At 35.3% G+C, this 24308-nt stretch overlaps 1 protein-coding gene across 1 annotated transcript in view; it reads left to right on the forward strand.

The window, feature by feature from the left end:
- LOC149804089 (transient receptor potential cation channel subfamily V member 6-like) overlaps positions 1-24308 on the forward strand; it is a 173669-nt gene that overhangs the window by 74072 nt on the left and 75289 nt on the right. Inside the window, exons 6-9 of the mRNA XM_089954044.1 lie at positions 11299-11380; positions 14500-14615; positions 15089-15202; positions 18374-18481. Coding sequence (XP_089810170.1) covers positions 11299-11380; positions 14500-14615; positions 15089-15202; positions 18374-18481 — 420 coding nt within the window. The remainder of the gene's footprint in view (positions 1-11298; positions 11381-14499; positions 14616-15088; positions 15203-18373; positions 18482-24308) is intronic.

Below are 24308 nucleotides of genomic sequence, written 5' to 3' on the forward strand. Positions count from 1 at the left end.
CTCAGATATGCCAGCACATTATGCAATGACAGATCTGGGCCTATGCATTTTGCAGTATATGTGACCATATACATTATGTTATTTATGCTCTAGCTTTATTTATAAAGTGAACGGTATTTAACATTTCATCTATTTGAATACAGCAAATACCAAAACTAGCTGTTCAAGTGACAATATGAAATTCTATGCTCAGATGTATCAATGGCTGCAGTACAATGTGTCTTATCTCAGCAGGGGGCATAATTGGAAAATCGGTTCTAATCTCACAATTTGCAGATAAAATCGCTCTAAAAGGAGGATTAATGAGTTTGAGAGTGTATATTAAATTGTCTTTAGTGTGGAAGTATGGCTCTGTATTTGAAATCAATGTTATGTTAGTATTGGGACAAATCGCACAATGATAAGTTTTGGCCATAGTATAAATCAAATGATTTCATGAATTTCTGACATTAGGAGTAAAACTTTAGATAACTAAAATGATTTATTGATAAGACAATATAGTTAAGAGAAGAAAAAACTCCAAACCAATCAGACATTTTGTCTGAAAATAGAAAATTGATAGGACCATGAATAGAATACAGTGATTGATATGCCAATGGATTTTGATCAGATAATTTGCTTTGCGTTTCCATTAAGATTTAGACCTTTAGATTCATTGGTGGGGTGGGAGGGGGATAGGTTGGATGGTTGTTTTCGGTTTGGCACCATTTTTCAGCACACATTAGGATATACATGGACCAGTATATTTGGTGGAAGAAGAACCCTGGAGAACACCACTGACCCACATGATGTTACTTAGCAAGTTTCTCACAAACCCACATGAACCTAGACTTGAACCTAGGCAGAGAAAGGTGAGATATCAGTGATAGCTTGATAGAATCTGTAATGGTTTGTGACTATGATAACATACCAAAAATATTAAAGAATTTTTACCAAAACATGTTTATGGATATAATGTGAATACACTGTACCTATTATGTCCATGCCAGTTCAGTGATCATAACTTGGGCTTTTGAATAAACAGGTTAAAACTATGGTAATTATGGACTTTAACCAAACTTGGTATTTGGATATATCGTAAGACTGTTAGAGATCAATTCAATAATCTTCTCATGACATCAGGTTTATTGGGTGATGATCATGTCAACAAATTTTGTATTGCATTGGCCTTTGTGACCATGATAATTTAAACAAGTATGAAAATAGATGGATATTTTATTTTAAAAAAGTATTTATCATGTTGGAGCATTTCCACAATGCCACATTTTGAATAATTTGACATAAAAAGTAAAAAAATGGTGGAAAGTTAATTAACTTCTCGTGGATTTATAACGATTCATTTTTGGCAGTTGAGCATTAGTCGTTTGAGTACTTTTTAAAGGTTCTCAAGCAATTCCTCAAAAATGTTATTCCTTTACACAAGCATTTCGTTAAAATTCATAACTGAGTTCATCACACTATTCTAGACGAAAAAAATGGTACACAACCCTAGCCTTTCTGCTTCAGGGCTTTCACCCCCTCTAATCTTTGCAATACTTGCATAATAAATGGATGCAATTATTAAGGAAAACCTATTTGAACTCTGCTAGTTAAGGTACAATATTGTACCATTTTCATTTTTGTAATTTATTTGTTATAATTATGTCTGTGAAAATTGACACGATATCAATTGATGATAATGAATTGTTTTGTGTGAATAAAATGCCTCTTTGTGATAGAAAGTGTCCCTAGAGATGCCCCATGGCACCTTCCACTCCATCATTCCCTGTAAAAAAAATCTTGCCAGGCACTGGTTCAGAGAAATAATTGCATAATATTGTATTTGAATATGCATTGCAGGCTTTTTGCACTTGTACTTGGATTCAGGAGAGAGTGGTAGTCAACAAGCTTGTTTGCCATCCTGATCAATAAGTATCATTGATTAACAGGGAAACTCTGCAGCCAGTTGGAATTAACTGGAGTTGTTCAATGTTGCAGATAACGGTTTAATTGCCATAAAGGTCCAGCCATATTGTGTTGGCATCATTGATAAGTGATGCAAATTGCTTTATCAGTCTGTGTCAGTTAGTAGCACAGAAGATCAATCAAAATGTAATGTATTATTGGCTGTGATAGCTGGTACGCTAAGAGTAAATAACATATACAAATTACTTATTTTAGTATTAAATGTAACCTTCTGCCTGAAAAAAATTAAACTATTTACCCTCAAGAAGAAGAATGGATAAAGCAGAATTTTCATGGGTTAAAAAAGAGAATGTTATAGCTACATGTATTCAGTCCAATCTCATTAGTATTTTGAATCATATTTTCATGGTAAAAGAATAATGGAGTGATTGCCCCATAAGCAGATTTTCATGGTTAAAGAATGATGGAGTAACTGCCCCATAAGCAGTTGTTCATGGTAAAAGAATAATAGAGTGATTGGCCCTGAAGCAGATTTTAATTTTAATTTTAGCTACTGGAAACAATGTAGACCTAAATACGCTGCTTTATATACAGTGATCCTTCATTACAACACTTTTCAATATTGGGCTCTCGTGGGTCGGTGGTTCTAACTGGGGTTTTCCAGGGTTCTTCCTCCACCAGTTATACTGGCCGCCATGTATAGCCTATCTTGTGCTGAAAAATGGCGTTAAACCCTGCAACAACAACAACAACAACAATACTGGGCTACATCATACTGTATTCCATCACTGAAACACTGTTCATGGGACCCATCAAAGTGTTTTGTCATATATGTGATGTACTCATTTACTGGGGTAAATTACACAGTTGTCCCTGACTTTAACACAGTTTATAGGACCTATAAAAGTGTACTATCTTACATGTGAGATAATGTTATACTGGGGTAAATTATACAGTTGTCCCTGACTTTAACACAGTTTATAGGACCTATAAAAGTGTACTATCTTACATGTGAGATAATGTTATACTGGGGTAAATTATACAGTTGTCCCTGACTTTAACACAGTTTATAGGACCTATAAAAGTGTACTATCTTACATGTGAGATAATGTTATACTGGGGTAAATTAAACAGTTGTCCCTGACTTTAACACAGTTTATAGGACCTATAAAAGTGTACTATCTTACATGTGAGATAACGTTATACTGGGGTAAATTATACAGTTGTCCCTGACTTTAACACAGTTTATAGGACCTATAAAAGTGTACTATCTTGCATGTGAGATAATGTTATACTGGGGTAAATTATACAGTTGTCCCTGACTTTAATACAGTTTATAGGACCTATAAAAGTGTACTATCTTACATGTGAAGTAGTCTTATACTCCAGGGGTCAGTTATACAGTTGTCACTCACTTTAACAGTATATATGGGATACAAGTACACTCTCTTACATGTGAGATAATGTTATACTGGGGTAAATTATACAGTTGTCCCTCATGTTAACACTCTGTTTATGGGTCCCAAAAAAGTATGCTGTCTGACATGTGAGGTAGTCTTATACTGGGGTAAATTATACAGTTGTCCCTCACTTTAACACCATGCTTATGGGACCCATAAAAGTATACTGTATTATATGTTAGTTAATCTTATACTGGGGTAAATTATACAGCTGTCCCTCACTTTAACACATTATGGGACCCATAAAAGTATACTGTCTTATATGTGAGGTAGTCTTATACTGGGGTACATCATACTGTGATTTCTCACTCCAATACTCTGGAATGTATGATCCATAAAAATATACTGTCTTATATGTGAGGCAATCTTATAATGGGATAAATTATACTGTGATCAAATTTCTTAACACTGTTAATAGGACCCATAAAAGTGTACTTTACTGTATGTGAGGTGGTCCTTTACTGGAGTATAGAAGATAAGTTTTCCTTCACTCTAACACTTTTCATGGGACCCATAAAAGTGTGCTTCATTATTTGTGAGGTGGTTTTATTCTGGGGTACATACTATACAGTTGTCCCTCACTATAACACTGTTCATAGGACCAATACAAGTTTACTTCATTATATGTGAGGTAGTTTTATACTGCAGTATATATAAAGTTGCCCCTCACTATAACACTGTTAATGGGACCCATACAAGTTTACTTCATTATATGTGAGATAGTCTTATACTGGGGTATGTATACAGTTGTCCCTCATTATAACAATGTTAATGGGACCAATACAATTGTATTTTCGTTATATGTGAGGTAATCATACTGGGGTACATATACATTTGTCCCTCACTATAACACTGTAAATGTGACCAATACAAATTTACTTCATTATATGTGAGTTAGTCTTATCCTGGGGTTCATTATACAGTTGGCCCTCACTACAACACTGTTAATAGAAACCATTAAAATGTACTTCATTATATGTAATGTGGTCTTGTACTGACGTACAGAATATAGTTTTCCCTCACTATAACACGGTACATAGGACCCATACAAGTGTACTTCATTATATGTGAGGTAGTCTTGTACTAGGGTACATATACAGTTGTCTCTCACTTTAACACTGTTTATAAGACCCATAACAATGTGCTTCATTATATGTGAGGTGGTCTTATCCTGGGGTGCATTATAAAGTTGTCTGTCACTGTAACACTGCAACAGTTAATGGGACCAAAATGAATGTACTGTCATATATGAGGTAGTTTAATACTGGAGTGCATTACATTTAGTACATGTATTCCTGTTATGTAGTATTATGTAGTACATGTATTCCTGTTATGTATTAGGATTTATGACCCTACCCACCAAATAAAACTATTACATTGAAGCACCTTTCTCATGAGGGAAGACTGTATTTTGCACTGCCAGATCAGTTCAGTATTTTGTTCACTTCGCAGATGAGTAGGACATTGAAGGTTCAGATTTACTATTGCATATAGCTACAAGTGCCATCAGAAAAGGTCCAGTATTCTGTTCACTTGACATTTCATGTCAAAAGTATATATTCAAGTCTACCATTGCATATAATTTATGCAGTCTGATTAGGTCCAGTAATATGTTCACTTGTACTTTTTGCAATCTAGAAATTTTGGGAATTAAATGCTTTGATGATAGTATACATACATGATACATATGACTCAAGAATATTTGAACTTCAGAAATGTTTTAACATTTGCATGTGTGGATAAAATTCATTAGAAACTTGAATGAAGGATATCAAACACTACTGAAAAATGACTGTACTATAAGTTTCAGTCTCTTATGGTTATCATATATATTGAACTAACAAATTACCCTGGTGATTAATGTCAGAAAAATGGGACAAAATTTTATCTATTGAGGCATCCTTTATGTATATCATGTGACCTGATTATGAGATTAATGTCAGTTTACTTGACCAAGGTAAAATAATAGGATCAGTATTTGTAGATTTCAGGAAAGCTTTTGACATGGTGGATCATGAAATCCTTTTGAAGAAACTGAAAACCTACCAATGTGATGAAAGAACAATTAGATGGTTTACTTCTTACTTTAGTGAGAGAACAAAACATGTTTACATAAAAGATGTTCAGTCTGAACCTGGAACAATTAGATATGGAGTACCACAAGGCTCAATTCTAGGTCCATTACTATTTATTTTATTTATTAATGACCTACCACTTTTACTAAGAGACTCAATATCGTCCACAGATCTCTGTGCAGATGACACGGTATTGTCAGACGTTCAAAACAAAGCATGAACTGGAAATTTCTTTACAGAATGCACTAAACAAACTCGAAAACTGGTGCACATGCAATGGCATGGTGGTAAACACTGGTAAAACTAAAATATTACTTATCTCAACATGGCAAAAAAGGACAAATCATGATAGTGATGAACTATGACATGGAAGGATACAAATATGCAAATGGTCTGTCATGATAGACTACTTGGTGTTCTGGTAGATAATAACCTATCATGGACTGAACATATCAAACACATCAGTAAAAAAAGTCAATTCAAGTTTATGGCTTCTCAGTAGGATAAGATATTTTCTCCCTGAAAGGCACAGAAAACTATTTTATAACAGTTACATACAACCCTATTTAGACTAATACAGTATGGTGTAATTCAAATGATAAAAACATAGCAAAGCTGGCACATCTTCAAAAAAGAGCTTTTGGGCTAATATCAATCAAGAAAGAAAGCAAGGAAAATTTAGCTGGTAAGTTAAAAATATTACCTATTAAAGACTGAATCTTTTTGAGAAAAGCCAAATTAATGTACATAAAGGTGCTCCTGAATATTTACAATCACTATTCCAGTATAGGCTACCTGTAAATACTCCCCACCTGCGATCCATGTCTACCAAACAGTATAAAATTCCCAAACCAAATAAGGAGTTATTTAAAAAAAGTTTCCAATACTCTGGAACTCTGCTCTGAAATAGTATTCCAGTTGAGATTAGAAATGCCCACTCTATTGCCTTCTTCCAAACCCAGTATATCCAGTGGCTTCAGAGATGCAGCTAAAATAAATAAATTCCTTTGTATGAGGGCCTCAAGGTAGATTAGTTCTTAGCTAATTGTGTTACCCTCTTTAAATAAAGTCATTATTATTATTATTATTATGGGAAAAGTTGTCAGAAAATGTAAAAATATATGATTGACTATGAAAAAGAAGGGGCCCCTAGTGGCCGAGTGGTCTAAAGTGCTCTCCGTTACAGATCATTGCCATCTCACCTCTGTCTGCGTGGGTTCGAGTCTCGGATTCGGCTAACGTGGGTATGTGAGAAAGCTTGCCAGTAGCTTCTCATGGGTCGTGGTTCTTCCTGGGGTTTTCCCGGGTTGTTCCTCCACCACTAATACTGGCCGCCATGCATAGCCTATCATGTGCTGAAATATGGTGTTAAACCCCACAACAACAACGGAAAAGAAGGTCACAGCCATTTATATACTCTGTGTGTTCGATTGTAAGATGGTCACTGTACAAAGTAAAATGTAAACTGTCAGGCCAAGAAAACACTTGTAATATTTTCAGATAAAGCAATTTTTAAATTTTTCTAAAGGTCAGCCTACAGATTTGTTCTCATTTAAAACTGGCCAGGGAAATACCCAAGCCTCAGTTTTCTTACAATCACTGCCACTAAGTTACAATGCAAATATCAATTAGAAGCTTATTTTTTCCCATATGAGAGTATCTGCATATAATTTATAAGTCTAGCTTCCATAATATAAGTCTTAATTCTTTGATTATCCAATTTCTGAATTACGAAGACCACCTGATCATAGTGTCTTATACCCGAAACAAGATTAGTTTCTACCTGGTCATTTACACATTTAACAAAAACATAGGTATGAAAGAACAAATTACCGTATTTTCTGGCGCATAAGTCGATACTTTTTTACTTGAAAGTTCGGTCTTCGTCTTATACTCCGAATCGACTTATATATGGATTGTGTCATTGAAATTGCATCGACTTATATATGGATTACAGTTTCCGGTATGCTATTGACATTGCTCTTTAATCGGCATAATCGAAAACAGGTCACATAGAATTACAAATTCATGTTAAATTACTATGTCAATAAATTGTCATAAACTAATATGACTGCATTTATATTTGTAAGTTTTGTCATTATTTATTTTGCATTCTGCATGTTTTTTTTTATTTCTCAAACATAAAATAAAAGAAAACAATTTACCGTACCAGTAAAAACTTCACCGGGCCGCATAGCACACTTACGGTCTATAGTGTATAGTGTACTGTACTAATTCAAAGCATATTGTTTGTTCCTAAAAAAAAAAGATATGAAATAACTGGTCCATTAATATTTGATTTTCCAGTATAATGTTGGACACATGTGAGCAATTACCGGCATAGCTTTTTAATTGATCCAATTGATCCTACAAAGGGATGTAATCCATATTAACTCGAGTGTTCTATGATTATTTATAAAATAATGTAGATCATGCATTCTACTGAATCCCCCAAATCACATGTTTCTAATTGTATTTGACAAAGTTTCTCAAATAAATTAGGTCTAAACTACACTAAAATCAGATATATAGATGGACTACCAGTACTCACAGATCATCAGTGATCCATGATTTTTAGTTTCGCAATTCAGTTTAAAGCAAATTGTAATGTCAACACTTCACCTATATTCATTCTTAACCAGCTGACGATTCTGTGTTTCTTTTTGATTATACCGGTTGTTGATAAATTGGTCTTTGGTTTCCAACAACAATCAAAGCCAGTTGCCGGAATTGTTTAGACCTTGATATTGGCTTTAGCTACCGATACTAGTTACCATATTGCCGGTACCCCATTGTTCTTTATCATTAATCCGCATCAATTACGCTACCCGTTTTTAATATCAATGGGATTAAGTACAACAGGAAATGATGCCCACTCCCTTCTCTAGATGTAAATAATGAATTTAGCCATGGGCATTGTTTTCATTGCTATAGTATGGGCACATTTTAATGAGTTTGGTATATTTTGATCAATCTTTTCATAGCATGCACAGCCACGTGGCTCTTGTTGCAATGGATATCATAATTAAAACAAATATGGTTTAAACTAAACTAAAATCAGATATATTGTGAGCGCGCGCGTGCTTGTATGTATGCGGTTTTTATTTGTAGCTTTTGCAAAGAGAAAAAAGACGGTATTTTGCGTTACCTGACGATTGTGATAATCGTCATGTATTACGAGCCTACTATATTCCATTATCAATAAACACCTCTAAATCAACAATTCATTCTTGTTTTAATTACGATGTACATTGTCACAACAACCACATGGCTATGCAGTATTATTTACATGGTAATTAAACATGCTTAGCGCTTTGACTATAATTGAAACCAGATTGAGGGCAAGAATCGACAGAATAGGTCAAATCAGCGAGGCTGCCAGTAGGGAAATGAGGCTTTTTTTAGGGAAATGAAAATCTGTCAACATTTTATTGAAGTCATTGTCCATACAAAATTTGTTATAAGGACAAGAGATCATACCCATTACTTTGTATTCGAACTCGCTGATAAAGATAATAGTGGGGTATAGCATTGAATAGATTAGTAATAAAATGTTAATTATATCCAAGTCTAAACAGAACAAACACTTAAAAAATAGTATATATATATATATATATATATATATATATATATATATATATATAAATATACAAATCGATTTAATGGAGTCCTTGACTTTCAAACTTACGATAGAAAATGACAAGTTTGTATAAGTTACGTTCGTAACTACAGGTAATAAAATGAACTACAACATGGATGTGCTTTCAATTATAATAAGACAAGCATGGATTGTTTATTCAGCTGTGTCAATTGATAACAAAATATAGCAGTTCAGAAGTAAAATCACAAGCATGTTAGCATCGGTAATGCAATTTCACGATTGCCGGTAATATGGAATATCATACAACGATACCATCAATATTCATGCAACCGGAAGTTACTACCGGTAGTATAAAATACAAAGCCACGTTATTGACCTGGTCTCGTCTTATACTCCGAATCAACTTATATATGGACGAAGGATGGAAAATTTACAAAATTGGTCAATTCGACTTATGCTCCAAATCGACTTATACGCCGGAAAATACGGTATGTTTTATTGCTTTCAAATCTCAATTAGTGTTTGATACAAGAAGCTTCATTAAGTGTACTTGACACAAGAAGCATCTTTAAGAGTACTTGACACAAGAAGCATCTTTAAGAGTACTTGACACAAGAAGCATCATTATGAGTACTTGATACAGTAAGCATCATTAAGAGTACTTAATATAAGGTTCATCGTTATGAGTACTTGATATAAAAAAAACATTAAGAATACTTGACACAAGAAGCGTCATTATGAGTACATGATATAAGGTTCATCATTAAGTGTACTTGATATAAGAAGGATCATTAAGAATACTTGATATAAAAAGCATAACTAAGAGTATTTGATACAAGAAGCATCTTTAAGAGTACTTGATGCAAGAAGCATTGTTATGAGTATTTGATATAATAAACATCATTAAGAGTACTTGATACAGTGATACAAAAAACATCATTAAGAGTAATTGATACAAAGGCACCATTATGAGCACTTGATATAATAATCATCATTAAGAGTACTTGATAAAGAAACATCGTTAAGAGTACTTGATACAAGAATCACTGTTATGAGCACTTGATATAAAAAGCATGATTAAATGTTATAGGTACTGTATTGGATGGGAAAATAAGTACGAGTTTTTCGGACGGAAATACTGCACAACCTTGGGAGTGGAATATATCCTTCCAACAAAATGAGTTCATATTATCCCATACAAATGCAGTAAACTTTTTATTATATGCTCATTTTTTTATTCTACCTAAGGCTTAATTATGTAAACAAAAATGCACTACATGAAACAAAGCAACTGAATGTATGCTGTATTCCAAACTAAATACACAAGCGCAGGTTCATCATTACATAACAACAATATTATTAATGTGCACATAACTCCACCCAGATAAATTTGAACTTAGTTGCATGCTAGACATAAGTTTCGAAAGAAAATAGCATTTTGATCAACTTAAAATTCAAATTTGGAGTCATATTGTGAATGAATTAGCATTTCAGCAACTTTTTCGTTTGATGTGAAATGAACAGAGTTTAGTATTTTTGTCCTTTCTATGAAATATCATGATTATGGACTGGATTTATCTGTGACAATTCTACATGAAGTACATCAGTTTTCAACAGCGATGGAGCAGCGTGTTGACATCTGCAAATGTGTTTCTGTTCTGTCATTGAATGTTTGAAGTCATAATGTGGGGAAAATATGAAATCAAATGGACATTTTTTCAGTTTTCAAACATGTAATTGCAACTCATTCAGCCATTGACTGGTTTGTTAACCATATCAGAACCATTGATATTTGACCTATTAATATAACATTTTATAACTGTCAACCTTATACATGTAAACTCTTTCACATGGGACATAGTCTTTACATCCATTTTAACATCTTTATATTTTATAGTTTATCTTGTTGTACTTTATGTTTGTCTTCCTAGATTTTTGTGTGGTTGCTTTTGCATCATTGTAACTTTGCCTTTGGTTTGCACCATATAGCTAATAATGTGCTATTATTGTGCTAATATTAGCTAATAATGTGCTATTATTGTGCTAATATGCCATGAAACACAGCTACATCCATGCCTATTCACACATTTTCACTCTGCAAACATCAAATAAAAAAGAGAGCAAATAGTGACAACTTCCTTGTTGATAATATTTTTGACTAGTTTTATAGTTTTCACCAGCTGACCTTTTCCACATTAGTATGGTTACTTGAAAAACTATGTAGGTTATGTACCAATCCTTTCATTTTCTATTGCAGGAATTCTGGAGATATAGCAATGTTACCTGTTCTGCATATCCCCTCACAAATTTGGACTCCATTGGACCAAATGGTGATACCAGTAAGTCTTAAAGCTTTCATTAGAACCATGGAAGATTTAGTGGAAATATTGTTCTCTTTCAGATTTATTCTTCACATACTGAATACAAAAATGTTAAGTTCAAGGAAGTTGCATGCTTGGAAATGTCATTATTGCACATTTATAGTAAATCAAGCTGTGTTCAGGAATGTGAAATTTTACAATGTCTACATACCTTGCCATGTCTGTTTGTTAACAACTAGGTATCACATATTTCTCTGGCAAAGTCAAACACGTGTCTTCCTCTTAGACATCTTGAAGCTTAAACTATTATATTTTTTAATGCCACCATTAATCATGTCGGTGACCTATTGTATTTCATTTATGCATGTGAGCATCTGGCTAATGAGACCAATTTACAGTTTTTGACTGGTTCCCAACCAGTTGTTACCCAAGATTTGAAAAGATTTTGCCTTTCCAGTTATGGAAGCAGACAACAAAGTGTGCCATATATGAAATATGTCTGCTGTCTTTTTTCTTGAATGCAGATATAAAAAAATTGTGACAGTTCAATAATGCAATAAAAAAAAACATTAGTTGTTTAACAAACCGAATTTTCATGACTTGTACACTTTTTTCACAAAACTTGATATGTCTGTGAGTTTGTGATGACCATATAATAAAACATTCACTATTAATATATGTGATAACTTCCAAACATAAAATCTGAAACTTGTACTGGTGTGTGTGTGTGTATGTGTGTATATATATATATATATATATATATAGAGAGAGAGAGAGAGAGAGAGAGAGAGAGAGAGAGAGAGAGAGAGGAGAAAGTTGTTGTTGTAGGGTTTAACACCATTTTTCAGTACACAATAGGCTATACATGGCGGCCAGTATTTATGGTGGAGGAAGAACCCGGGAAATCCCCAGAAAGAACCACCGACCCACGAGAAGCTACTGGCAAGCTTTCTCACATACCCACATTGGCCGAATCCGAGACTTGAACCCACGCAGACAGAGGTGAGATGGCAGTGATCCGTAACAGAGAGCGCTTTAGACCACTCAGCCACTCAGGGCCCCAGAGAGAGAGAGAGAGAGAGAGAGAACCCTTGTATTTGCCAAACATGTCTGGTAGATCTGAAGTTTGGACCAGGTGGAGTAGAATTTCATAAATATCATTATATTAAGCTATCTTTGATTTGTTTATCCTTTTAAATGCCAGATAAAGCCCATAACAAGTAAAATTCAAAGTTCATTAGGTCTAGTTTACAAATTATTGTTTTGTTGGATAACCAGTAAAGATGTTCCTGACTACGTAAGATTAATTAAAATACATGGCTTGTTCAAATTTACTGTTTCTCTGTCAGACAATCAATAAATGTGTGGTCTGAGCTTGTTTGGTCAGTATATTTTACAGAGTGGCCTCAGTATATGACAATAGAGTTGTCACAGCCTATCTCCATGACTAAGGATCAGTAGTAACATTGGATTTATTTGTATCAGACTCAAGGTCAATATACCCTGTCTTAGATTTATTTGTTTCAGACTAAAGATCAATATACTCTGTCTCAGATTTATTTGTGTCAGACTTAAGGTCAGTATACCCAGTCTTAGATTTATTTGTGTCAGACTAAAGATCAATATACTCTGTCTCAGATTTATTTGTCAGACTCTAGATCAGTATACTCTGTTGCAGATTTATTTGTCAGACTGAAGATCAATATACTCTGTCTTAGATTTATTTGTGTCAGACTCAAGGTCATTATACCCAGTCTTAGATTTATTTGTGTCAGACTAAAGATCAATATACTCTGTCTCAGATTTATTTGTCAGACTCAAGATCAGTATACTCTGTCTCAGATTTATTTGTCAGACTCAAGATCAATATACTGTCTCAGATGTATTTGTCAGACTCAAGATCAATATACTGTCAGATTTATTTGTTTCAGACTCAAGATCAATATACCCTGTCTCAGATTTATTTATGTCAGACTCAAGATCAGTATACCCTGTCTTAGATTTATTTGTGTCAGACTCAAGATCAGTATACCCTGTCTCAGATTTATTTGTGTCAGACTCAAGATCAGTATACCCTGTCTCAGATTTATTTGTGTCAGACTCAAGATTAATATACTGTCTCAGATTTATTTGTGTCAGACTCAAGATTATTATACCTTATCTCAGATTTATTTATCAAACTCAAGATCAATATATCCTGTCTCACATTTATTTGGCAGACTCAAGATTAAAATACTCTGCCTCTGATTTATTTGTGTCCGATTCAAAATCAATATACTCTGTCTCAGATTTGTGGCAGACTTCAGATCAGTATACCATGTTTCAGATTTATTTGTCAGACTCAAGATCATCATACCCTCTCAGATTTATTTGTGTCAGACTCAAGATAAATATACCGTCTCAGATTTATTTGTCTGACTCAAGATCAATATACCCAGTCTCAGATTTATTTGTGTCAGACTCATTATCAATATACCCAGTCTCAGATTTATTTGTGTCAGACTCAAGAACGATATACCCTGTCTCAGATTTATTTGTCTGACTCAAGATCAATATACTCAGTCTCAGATTTATTTGTGTCAGACTCAAGATCAATATACTCTGTCTCAGATTTATTTGTGTCATACTCAAGATAAATGTACTACCTGACTTTTGTATGGCAGGCTGTTACTGTTGGAGCTAGGCCTACAAAAATGAGATTTTATTCACTCTGTATGTTTGACCTTTATTTGCCAGATGTCATCATTCCAGGCTGTCATTGGCATATATTTGTCAGATGCCATTCTGCACTGTCATGTTTGGCCTTTATTTGCCAGATGTCATCATTCCAGGCTGTCATTGGCATTTGTTTGTCAGATGCCATTCTGCACTGTCATGTTTGGCCTTTATTTGCCAGATGTCATCATTCCAGGCTTCCATTGGCATTTATTTGTCAGATGCCATTCTGCACTGTCATGTTTGGCATTTATTTGTCAAATGTCATTTTGGGCAGTGATGTTTGGCATATATTTGTCAAACTCCAATCCAGGCTGTCATATGTGCTTTGGAGATGGCTGAAAATGAACTTGTTTGGTTTAAGGTTATTATTCCTCATTTTAGTCTTCGTATTGATGTCATCTTTGATTGTCTTTTTTCAGATTGGAATTCAGCCCTGATGATTGTGATAGATGGGGAGACGGATGAGCATTTGGAAATGCTAGAGGGGGGAGTAATGCGACAGTTGTTGGATGAAAAGTGGAAAACATTTGCAAGGGTAATGAACCATCTCTACATTCTTGCACTAGCTTTGCCCCTTTGCATTCATTGGATTAAATCCTATGTTCTTGCATGAGCTGTATAGCTCATCAAAGGGAGTAATAACCCCCCAGGATCTCCAGGTTTCTTTACCATGAAGATAACCTCAGAACATCTAGAACAGGCATGTACAACCTAAAGCCCACTGACTGGGTTCAGCCCATGACCTGGTTTTATCCGCTTATTTACATTATAGGGTGTGGCTTTAAAAATTGCTTGTCTGGCTCATGCCCTGATGTAAGTTGCAAATGCTTGCTGCAGACCAGTGAGAGTAATTTCAGTTGTTCCGACATCAAAAGTCTTATCCGAGTCATGAGAAACTCTTTCTCTAGTGAGGTTACTATTACAGAAGGGTCATCGCATAATAGAAAGGTAACACATTAAACATGAGGTTACTTTCTTATTTTGAACACAAGTTTTCTTTTTTTTTAGCGGCGGTTCTTTGAGAGGTTGGTTATAGCCCTCATTCACCTTGCATTGATAAGTGTGGTTGTCTATCTGAGAAAATCAAAGGATCTACTTGTCTACACACAAGCAGAAGATGCTGTGAGTATTTCTCATTAAACTTTAACAATTATTTTCTTCTAATGCAAGTGTTAAATTGAAGCTGTACTCTTTGGAATTAGTGAGGTTTAATTCTTTGAAGAATCTCTGTGATTTCCTTAAATATAAAATGTAAACATGTTCATAAATCATTCTTATGTAATGATCACAACTTGTACTAGCTACCATAAATGACAAACAAAATGCAGAATGTATATTGGTTGGTTTTGACGGTACTTTCAGAATATTATTGTCTATATCATTGGTTACCAACCTGTGGGCCATGAGTTATTTATGGGGAGCCTAGGAAGCCATGATTTTTCCTGGGGAGCCTAAAAGTACACCTATTAGGGGTCTGCACAAAATATTCTGAAGTTACGAAGTTGTCCTATACTCGAAAAGATTGGGAACCATTAGTGTATACACTGGTCAACAGTGAAATCATTACTGACTTGAAAAGGCCCTAATCTGTAGTATTTTGGTGTGCCGAACACGAATATAACCGTGAAAAATTTGTATTGGCTCTCGTTTTGAAGATATTCATATACCTCATTTTCTATGTTTCACTGTGTAAATTTCTCCAGTAGGACTGCAGCAACATCCGGAATAATGATGTAACATTGCATAATACCATCATGCTCACATCATCCACAGTTGATTGCATCATTTTCTGATGCAATGCAATACTAATGCCATGCGGCTGCTGAAGTAAGTTGACGTCAGCAGTGTACTATACATGTGTAGGCCTATTATACTAATGCCAGGCGGCTGCTGAAGCTGACGTAAGCAGTGTACTATATAAAGCCCATTCAGATAGGTTCAGCATTTAAAATATTTTAGACGTTGTGCGAGACAGTTCAAGCTACTGTTACATAAAACTTATTATTTTATCCATTTACGTACAATAAAGAACAGTAATGCCTCGAAAGTGTGTTAATACCGCGGACAATTTTTGCTATATTTGTGGGGAAGTGACATTTGCCAACCAGAAGAAAAGTATCAATTCTCAAGTGAAGAAGGCATATCATCTTTACTTCGGATGCAAGGTTGGTGACCAAGACAAGCCTTGGGCTCTGCATATATGCTGTGCTACATGTACAACACAGCTTTCACAGTGGTTGAATTGCAAAAGGTCATCAATGCCGTTTGCAGTCCCAATGGTGTGGAGAGAGCCAAGCAACCACCTAAATGACTGTTACTTCTGCTTGGTTCCTCCTCTTTCCGGCGGAATAACGAAGCGAAAGAAGTCGAGAATAGTCTACCTAAACATTCCGTCTGCATTGAGACCAGTTCCACATGGTGAGGGACTTCCTATTCCAGAACCTCCAGCAGAATATTCTCTTGATTCATCTGACGAAGACAAAGGTGAGTCGACCTGTTCTTCTCCTGGTCCATCAGCATGCAGTGATCCAGATTTTCACTGTGGTGCATCATCAACCCCACACAGAATAACACAGGAAGAACTAAATGACCTGATTCGTGATTTGGACTTATCAAAGAACAAGGCAGAATTGCTAGGATCAAGACTCCAACAATGGAATCTTCTAGAAGAAGATGTCACAATTACTGCATATTGAAAGCGCCACCAGCAATTGGAGCCTTTCTTCAGAAAGGAAAGTAATCTGATATTCTGTTCCGATATTGAGGGCCTCATGAACGCTTTAAAAATCACTCATGACCCACAAGAATGGAGACTATTTGTGGACTCTTCGAAACTGAGTCTCAAGGCTGTGCTTTTGCACAATGGAAACATTCTTCCATCTATTCCAGTAGCGTATGCTGTCCACATGAAAGAGACATACGATAACTTAAGGCAGCTACTGAATTCCATTGAGTATAACAAGTACAGCTGGCACCTCTGTGGTGATTTGAAGGTAGTTGCCCTTTTAATGGGACTGCAGCAAGGATATACAAAATACATGTGTTTCTTATGCGAGTGGGATAGCCGAGCAAGGGAAATGCACTACATGAGGAAGGAATGGACTCACTGGCAGAATGTAGCCATTGGAGAGAAGAATATCCAACACCCAGCTCTGGTTGAGGCTCAGAAAATCTTGCTACCACCCCTTCACATCAAACTAGGTTTGATGAAGAACTTCGTGAAAGCCATTGACCGGACTTTGCCAGCATTCCGATACCTGCATGAAAAATTCCCTCGACTCAGCGAAGCAAAGATTAAAGAGGGAGTTTTTGTGGGTCCTCAGATTCGAGAGCTTTTCAAAGATGACCGGTTCAACAACTTGCTGGAAGGTGACGCGAAACAAGCATGGAATGCTTTTCGCCTAGTTTCTACAAACTTCCTCGGAAATGTTAGGGCAGAAAACTATAAGGAACTAGTAGAAGACATGTTGATGAAGTATAAGAAACTTGGCTGCAATATGTCTCTAAAGATTCACTTCCTTCATTCCCATTTGGATTTCTTTCCTAGCAACTGTGGTATTGTTAGTGATGAACACGGCGAACGTTTTCATCAAGATATCGCAACAATGGAACAAAGATACCAGGGAAAATGGTCCACTACAATGCTGGCTGACTACTGCTGGACACTCCTCAGAGATGCTCCTGAACAGCTGTACAAGAGACAGGCGAAGAAATCTAAGATGTAGTCAATGACTTGATTTTTTATAGGTAGGCTATTACAGTTGACCTTTTACTATTGGAATGCATTTCGTTATGTAAACATTAATTTCTTGCAGATTACAAAAAAACTAGAGCCAATTTTGCAATTTGACTGTCATATTCGTGTTCAGCACATAAAAATTGATAAGAATTGACTAATTTTATTTCAGTAACATGACTTTTGTAAAAATTTGTTGTCCAGTGATATCAAGGAAATGAGGAACTAAGGTCTTTTCACAGGGACACATAGAGACAATAGACTTGGGCTGGTCTGGGTGTGTATTGAACCTACTACTGGTATATTTGGATTCCAAAGCTCTTCCATCTGAGCTACTCATGCAGTTCACAAAGCAAAATCCAGGATAGTACTTCAAGTGAACCAGATAATTATTAAAATATGTCAATGATTTTTTATGTTACTAAAGTTGTTGATAAGAATTCCATTACAATCAATTAATTGTCCAGAGAAATCATGCAAGTGCAGATGATGAAGTTAAGATAATGAGGTTGTTGCCTTTTTACCACAGCTAGTGGTTTTTTTTGTGTTTTTTTCAGGTACGGTTCACTGCTGAAATACTTGTCTGTCTCTTTTGTATTGGTATATTAGTCATGGAGGTGGTGGAAATTGGCTCTCAGGGATTTGTTGGATTTCTTAAAAATTGTGTAAGTATTGACAAGTTGAATACAATATTTCTTGCAATTAATAAAATAACACCTCTAATAATCAGTAAGGTTTGATCTAAGAATTACTTTGAATTGTCATGTTCATTTAGTCTTATGTAAAGCATGTTTGCAACTATATTATTCAAAAGGGTAGGAGTTCATATGAAAAAGGATGCAAAATTATATTATTAAAGAATATTGATTACTCCATATAAGCTTTTCCTAAAATTTATTATTTGGCTTCCACTTCATACATGTAGTTACTATAATTGATGTTTCTGTGACTTTACCTGTACAGGCAGTCAAATTGACCTTCCCACAGGCTACTTGTTACTATAATTGATTATTTAGCATCCACTTTGTAAATATTAATAGCAATGATCTAATGCTGTACCTGTACAAACCATGAGTGCCCCATCACAGGTATTGATCATAGTGGGCAACTCTTTTGGGACACTTATAGCGTCATAAAGCAGGACACTCACTGCATTATGTGTATATATTGTATGCACTATGAGGTTGACCAGTCTGACAACCAGTCAACATGTGTAGCTTTCTCTGGTTGTCATTCCTTGAGTACATGTCAGACTTGCATATTATGGGCAAAAGTCAATGGGCAGCAATTGTTTTGGCATTAAGGGGAAAGTGCATAAGCATAGCAGCTTGCAGACAATGGTTCAAAACCATGTAATTTCCTGGGGAGTGAGGTGGATAGCAACAGCAGCCTTAGTTACAGTCTCACATACTAGCTTTGTGGCCTGGCTGCATTGATCAATATCACGTACCCTGTCTCAACCTCAGGAACTGGACAACGTCATGCCCACCAAGATGGCCATGTTCCTTCACAAACACACTCAGCCAGATAGCAGATAGCACGAGACACAAAAGCTTCTATATCTTAATCCAAAACAAACAAAAATTGGCCCTCAAGTTTTGTCTTTGTTAGATCTTCTATGATGAGTGAAATTCCACCTTGCAGGCTTAGACTGAAGAAGTTTTTGGCCCACACCCATCAGAGTTCTGTCTTCCTCTCTCCTGTACGTCACCTGCCAGGTCTGTAGTTCTGACGTCAGGTGATCATTGTCTATGGAAGAATCTACTTCCAATTACTTTCACAGTCTGACAAGTTACTAATATTTTGGGACTGTTTACATCATCTATTACAAGCTTAAAGCATCTATGGATGTTTTTTCTCGCAAATGCCTTCTCTGGTCAACATTTAGATCCCCATGAGTTGATTTGTAAAATCGTGACCGTGGGATCAACGTTGTACATAATATTTATGGTGAACACAACTTACCTTTTCCGACCCCGAATCTTGCATGGAATACTTATTAGCATGATTATAAAATGGTCCACTTCATAGAGTGGATACCATGGCCATACCATACCATACAACATACCACAGCCATATCTGTAACAGCAGATATGAACTTACAACAGGTGGAATGAGGTGCAGTGCTCTCTGCCTCCACCTTTCTAAAAGACCATCATAGGCTGAGCTACGCTTGCAACCTTCATCTTCTCTTCTCTAGTGATCAGGTTGATGGAATTTGCAACAAGCCACCAAGGATGCTTTCTTTCCATCCCTCAGTGTCAGCTAGAGCGGAGGTATTTGCAAGCAAACCAACAAAAAGGTAACTGTCAGAGATGTCCTTAGAGCATATGCCACTTGGAAGCAGTCCTACCAAATTTACAACTGTCAAAAACCACAGTTCTCCTGAGCTAATTGGAAGAATCAAAGGGAGGTTGATCGTGTTTGCCAGCGTACGTAGAAGGCTCCAATTTGTTGTTGTCAAATGGGAAAGATCTACAACGATGACATGTGGATCAAGTTGACATAATAAAATTTCTGTTTGACAGGTGTATTTTTCAAAAAGAGCACATTGTTGCATGTTTTGAAGAATTAAAATTAAATATCTTGTCAAAAAACAGATTTCTGATTCTCAGTATGTGTTCATATTTTGAAATTCAAGAAAGTCAGTTGCAAGCCAGCCATGGGTATACTTTTTGTGGCTAAAAATATTGCGTTTGTATCACATAAGCAGAATTGGGCTTAATGGTGTAAGGGAGGCAACTCTAAAAAAAATGCCAAGTTAATATCATTGTTATTTACAGTTTAGGTTATGAATCCATCCAAAAGAATGCAGTGTTTTTGAGAAAATTTATGATCTGTTGAAATTGATGTTTTGGTCAGATTTGGTCACCTTTGACAATATTTCTCTGAAAATTTTATGAAACTTAACATTTTTTTCTCCAAACTTTGTGTAAAAAATGTGTCTGAAAGATGTTTCCACCTTATTTTTATCTTTCCTTTATTATACTGCAGTAGCAGAAGGAGGCAGGCAGACGTACATCCATACATTTATTATTAAATCTGTTTCAGTGGCAGTAGTTCTAAAAATATTAAACTTTGAGCTGTGAAATTATATGTAAATTTTTCATGGGTATAAGTAGATGATCTGGAATTTAGATTTTTGTTGCATCTGACAATACTTCTCTGTAAAGGTTTTGAAACAAATTTTTTTTATATAAAATTAAAAATTTGTATCCCAGTAAAATTGATTTAAACAGGTTTCCAGTTTATTTTATTTTTGGCAGTTTTTTTATACATGATGAGGCAAGAAGTATTTAAGGTAGACAAATGATATTTTGTTGACTTGTGCATATCTAATGATGTTTAATCATTGGATACAGCTGGGGTGGCACATTTTGATATCAGCTTGGTACGCATTTTTTGTGACTTGAAATTCATAGTGAAGCTTATCTTGAAAAACCTTCAAAATTGGTACCCTACAAAGTTAAAGTGATTCACAGTGTTCAGATACCCTGATATCGTTGTCACAAATCCCTAAAACTAAAAGCATCATAAATAGTTTCTTTATAGACAATTCATTTTTACAAGATCATCAACTTGAAAGACTTCTGGTGCCCCTAGATAAAATTAAAAGCAAGGGAACTAATTCTTGAACAAATCTAGTTTAAGCTATAGAGGTTACTTCCCTTTCCCTGTGTTTTGGATGGTCTAAAATTCTGCTAATAATCCAAATGTACAGTTTTGAAGACAGGCATGAAAAACTGTTACAGTATTCCTTTCAAATCTTTTTAATGCAATGTCGATATATTAGTTTTAGGGTTTTGATATGTGTATCTGACTTTTCAGAAACATTACTGCTTCACTCCAACCGCTCTGGTGGCCTAGTGGTTAGAGTGTCTGCCTCAGATGTGGTGATCTTGGGTTTGATCCCTGGCCAAGTCATACCAAAGACATGATAATGTGACTGGGTGGGACATCATGCTACATGTCTGTGGCATGATGCCCCAGTGCTAGACATCACTACAAACTGCCATACTGCAGACATCGTAGCAATATGACTGAAAAATTGTTAAAACTATGTTAAAAATCCAAATCACACACATGTATTCACACTGCTGCACTCTACTTTTTTGCTACTAAGTGCTGTTGTTTACATTATTCCTAAAAATATATTCCAGCTAGTCTTGGAAGAAATATCTATGTTGTTTGCATGTAAAAAAAAATGAATTTCTCAGAGTTCTCTGTCACTTTAATTGTACTTGAAGTACTCCACTAATTTTACCACACCTGTAAACCTACCTATAATGTGGGGGAGATGTGGATACCAATTTTTATTACAGAAAATATCCAAAAATAGGCCTCTATTTACTGAACGTTTTATCTTTTTATTCAGTTGAACAGAAATCATCATAAATGTGCTGTGCTCTCTTGAATTCAAACATGAAGAGTCAGCCAACTGTCAAAGCGATGCTTTTGAGTGTTTCAGTGAATCAAATTATGGGCCAGATGTTTTATTATCTCTGACTTGCAGACATATTTGTTATATCGTTACAATTAATTAAAATTTATTAAACATATTCTACTTTGTATTATCATGTACATTAGATCTTATGTGTCAAATCATGTAAATAGGGTGAAGTAAAAAAAAAAAAGTTAAAAGCATGCAGTTTCTGCCTGATGGCTCTGGTCATGCTGACCAAGCAAATGCCGATTGAAATATTTGTAAGTAACATAAGGCGTCATACAATAATTAGTAATTTTCTTATTCACTACTGTGGTTGAAAGAATCCAAGCAAAAGGCACATTGATGCATGAAAAGCTTAGTGTTCATTATGGCGATGCAGGAGCTTTAGTTTGTAGTGAACTTAAAATATTCCTAAAGGATGAGCAGAAATTTTGTGATAAAATAATAATACAAGATTGAGTTTTGACATTGTTCTTTCTTGAAAGGAATGTCCAACTTTTCTTAAGAAAGAAGCTGGATCAGCAATGACATTAGAATGCATCCAAATGCAAAAAGCAGTGACATAATGCACACACAATTTTTGTTGGTAACACATATGATGTGTATTGAAACTTGTTGGAATTAATGTATATAACAACGTTTCAAAAGTAGGTTACATAGGAAGTAAAGGCAGTTTATATTGAAAAACGAACAAGTTCATTAAAAAATTTAATTTGATAAACAGTTATTTTCATTATGATTACGCAGTGAGTATTCAGCCTTTGAACCACACCTATCCCACTATCGTTGTTCATTCTGTTTCATAAATTTTTATAGGAATGTCAGTTGTTTCTATTCTAACTCATGTGGAATGGGAGATTTTCCCCAGAATTCATAATCCATGGAATATAGTTTAATCTGGTTAATATATATAGACATGTGGTTTTTTTTATTCATATGCACCAATATAATGTTGGCAGGTGCATAAAGTATTTCCCTTGTCTGTACAACCATACATCCATCTGTATTTCTGTCAAATTTTAGCTAGGTTTTGTGTTAGATCAGCTTTCGGGCACTGTGACCAAGGCATCCATGTTTCATAAAACCCTTTTGGTTTTTGGGGCCTTTTTCTCTTTTATGGATTTTTATTGTTGTTTTGAGTATTGGTTTTGCTGTGAGAGCATAATAATGTACAAATTAATATTATCCTTCCTTAAATATTTGATGCAGATTAGTGTAAGGATTGTTTCACATTTACATTTATTTGCATTCCTACACAGTGCATAAATAGTAAGCAATAATTCAGAAGCATACAAATAGTTTTTCTTAAGATTTATTGACTGATTCATTCTTGAAATTCATTAGCTGATTCATTCTTGAAACTCATTGGCTGATTCATTCTTGGAACTCATTGGCTGATTCATTCTTGGAACTCATTGGCTGGTTCAGTCTTGAAACTCAATTCTTGAAACACATTGGCTGATTCATATTTGTTCTTACATCACATATTACATGAAGCTTGGACACTCATTTTGGTACGCAAATTATTCTTTGATCAAGAGTAAATGTCCACAAAATAGGAGTTTACATTTTTTTCTTCACACAAAACTCTTAAGCTGGATTTATTAAATACTTATTACTATTTGCATGTGTTACAGATCACTGCCATCTCACCTCTGTCTGCGTGGGTTTGAGTCTTGGATTCAGCTCATGTGGTTATGTGAGAAAGCTTGTCAGTAGCTTCTCTTGGGTTGGTGGTTCTTTCTGGTGCTTTCCCGGCTTCTTCCTCCACCATTTATACTGGCCACCATGTAGTATAGGCTATCTTGTGCTGAAAAATGGCGTTAAACCCTACAACAACAACTATTTGTACGATGGAAATAGCATTACCCCTCCTCCCAGTGTTTAGGACATAAAAGCTGAATGCAAAGTTTTTTATTATGAAACACCATATCCATAGTAGAAGCATATCTGCCCAATTACATCTGTCATGCCCTGTATCATCACATCTCTCTTGCACTGTCACATCACATCTGTCATGCCCTTAATCACATCTGTCATGCCCT

The sequence above is a fragment of the Sinohyriopsis cumingii genome, chromosome 3 (genome assembly GCF_028554795.1).
Source record: "Sinohyriopsis cumingii isolate HCF-2022 chromosome 3, ASM2855479v2, whole genome shotgun sequence".
NCBI classification, from domain to species: domain Eukaryota; kingdom Metazoa; phylum Mollusca; class Bivalvia; order Unionida; family Unionidae; genus Sinohyriopsis; species Sinohyriopsis cumingii.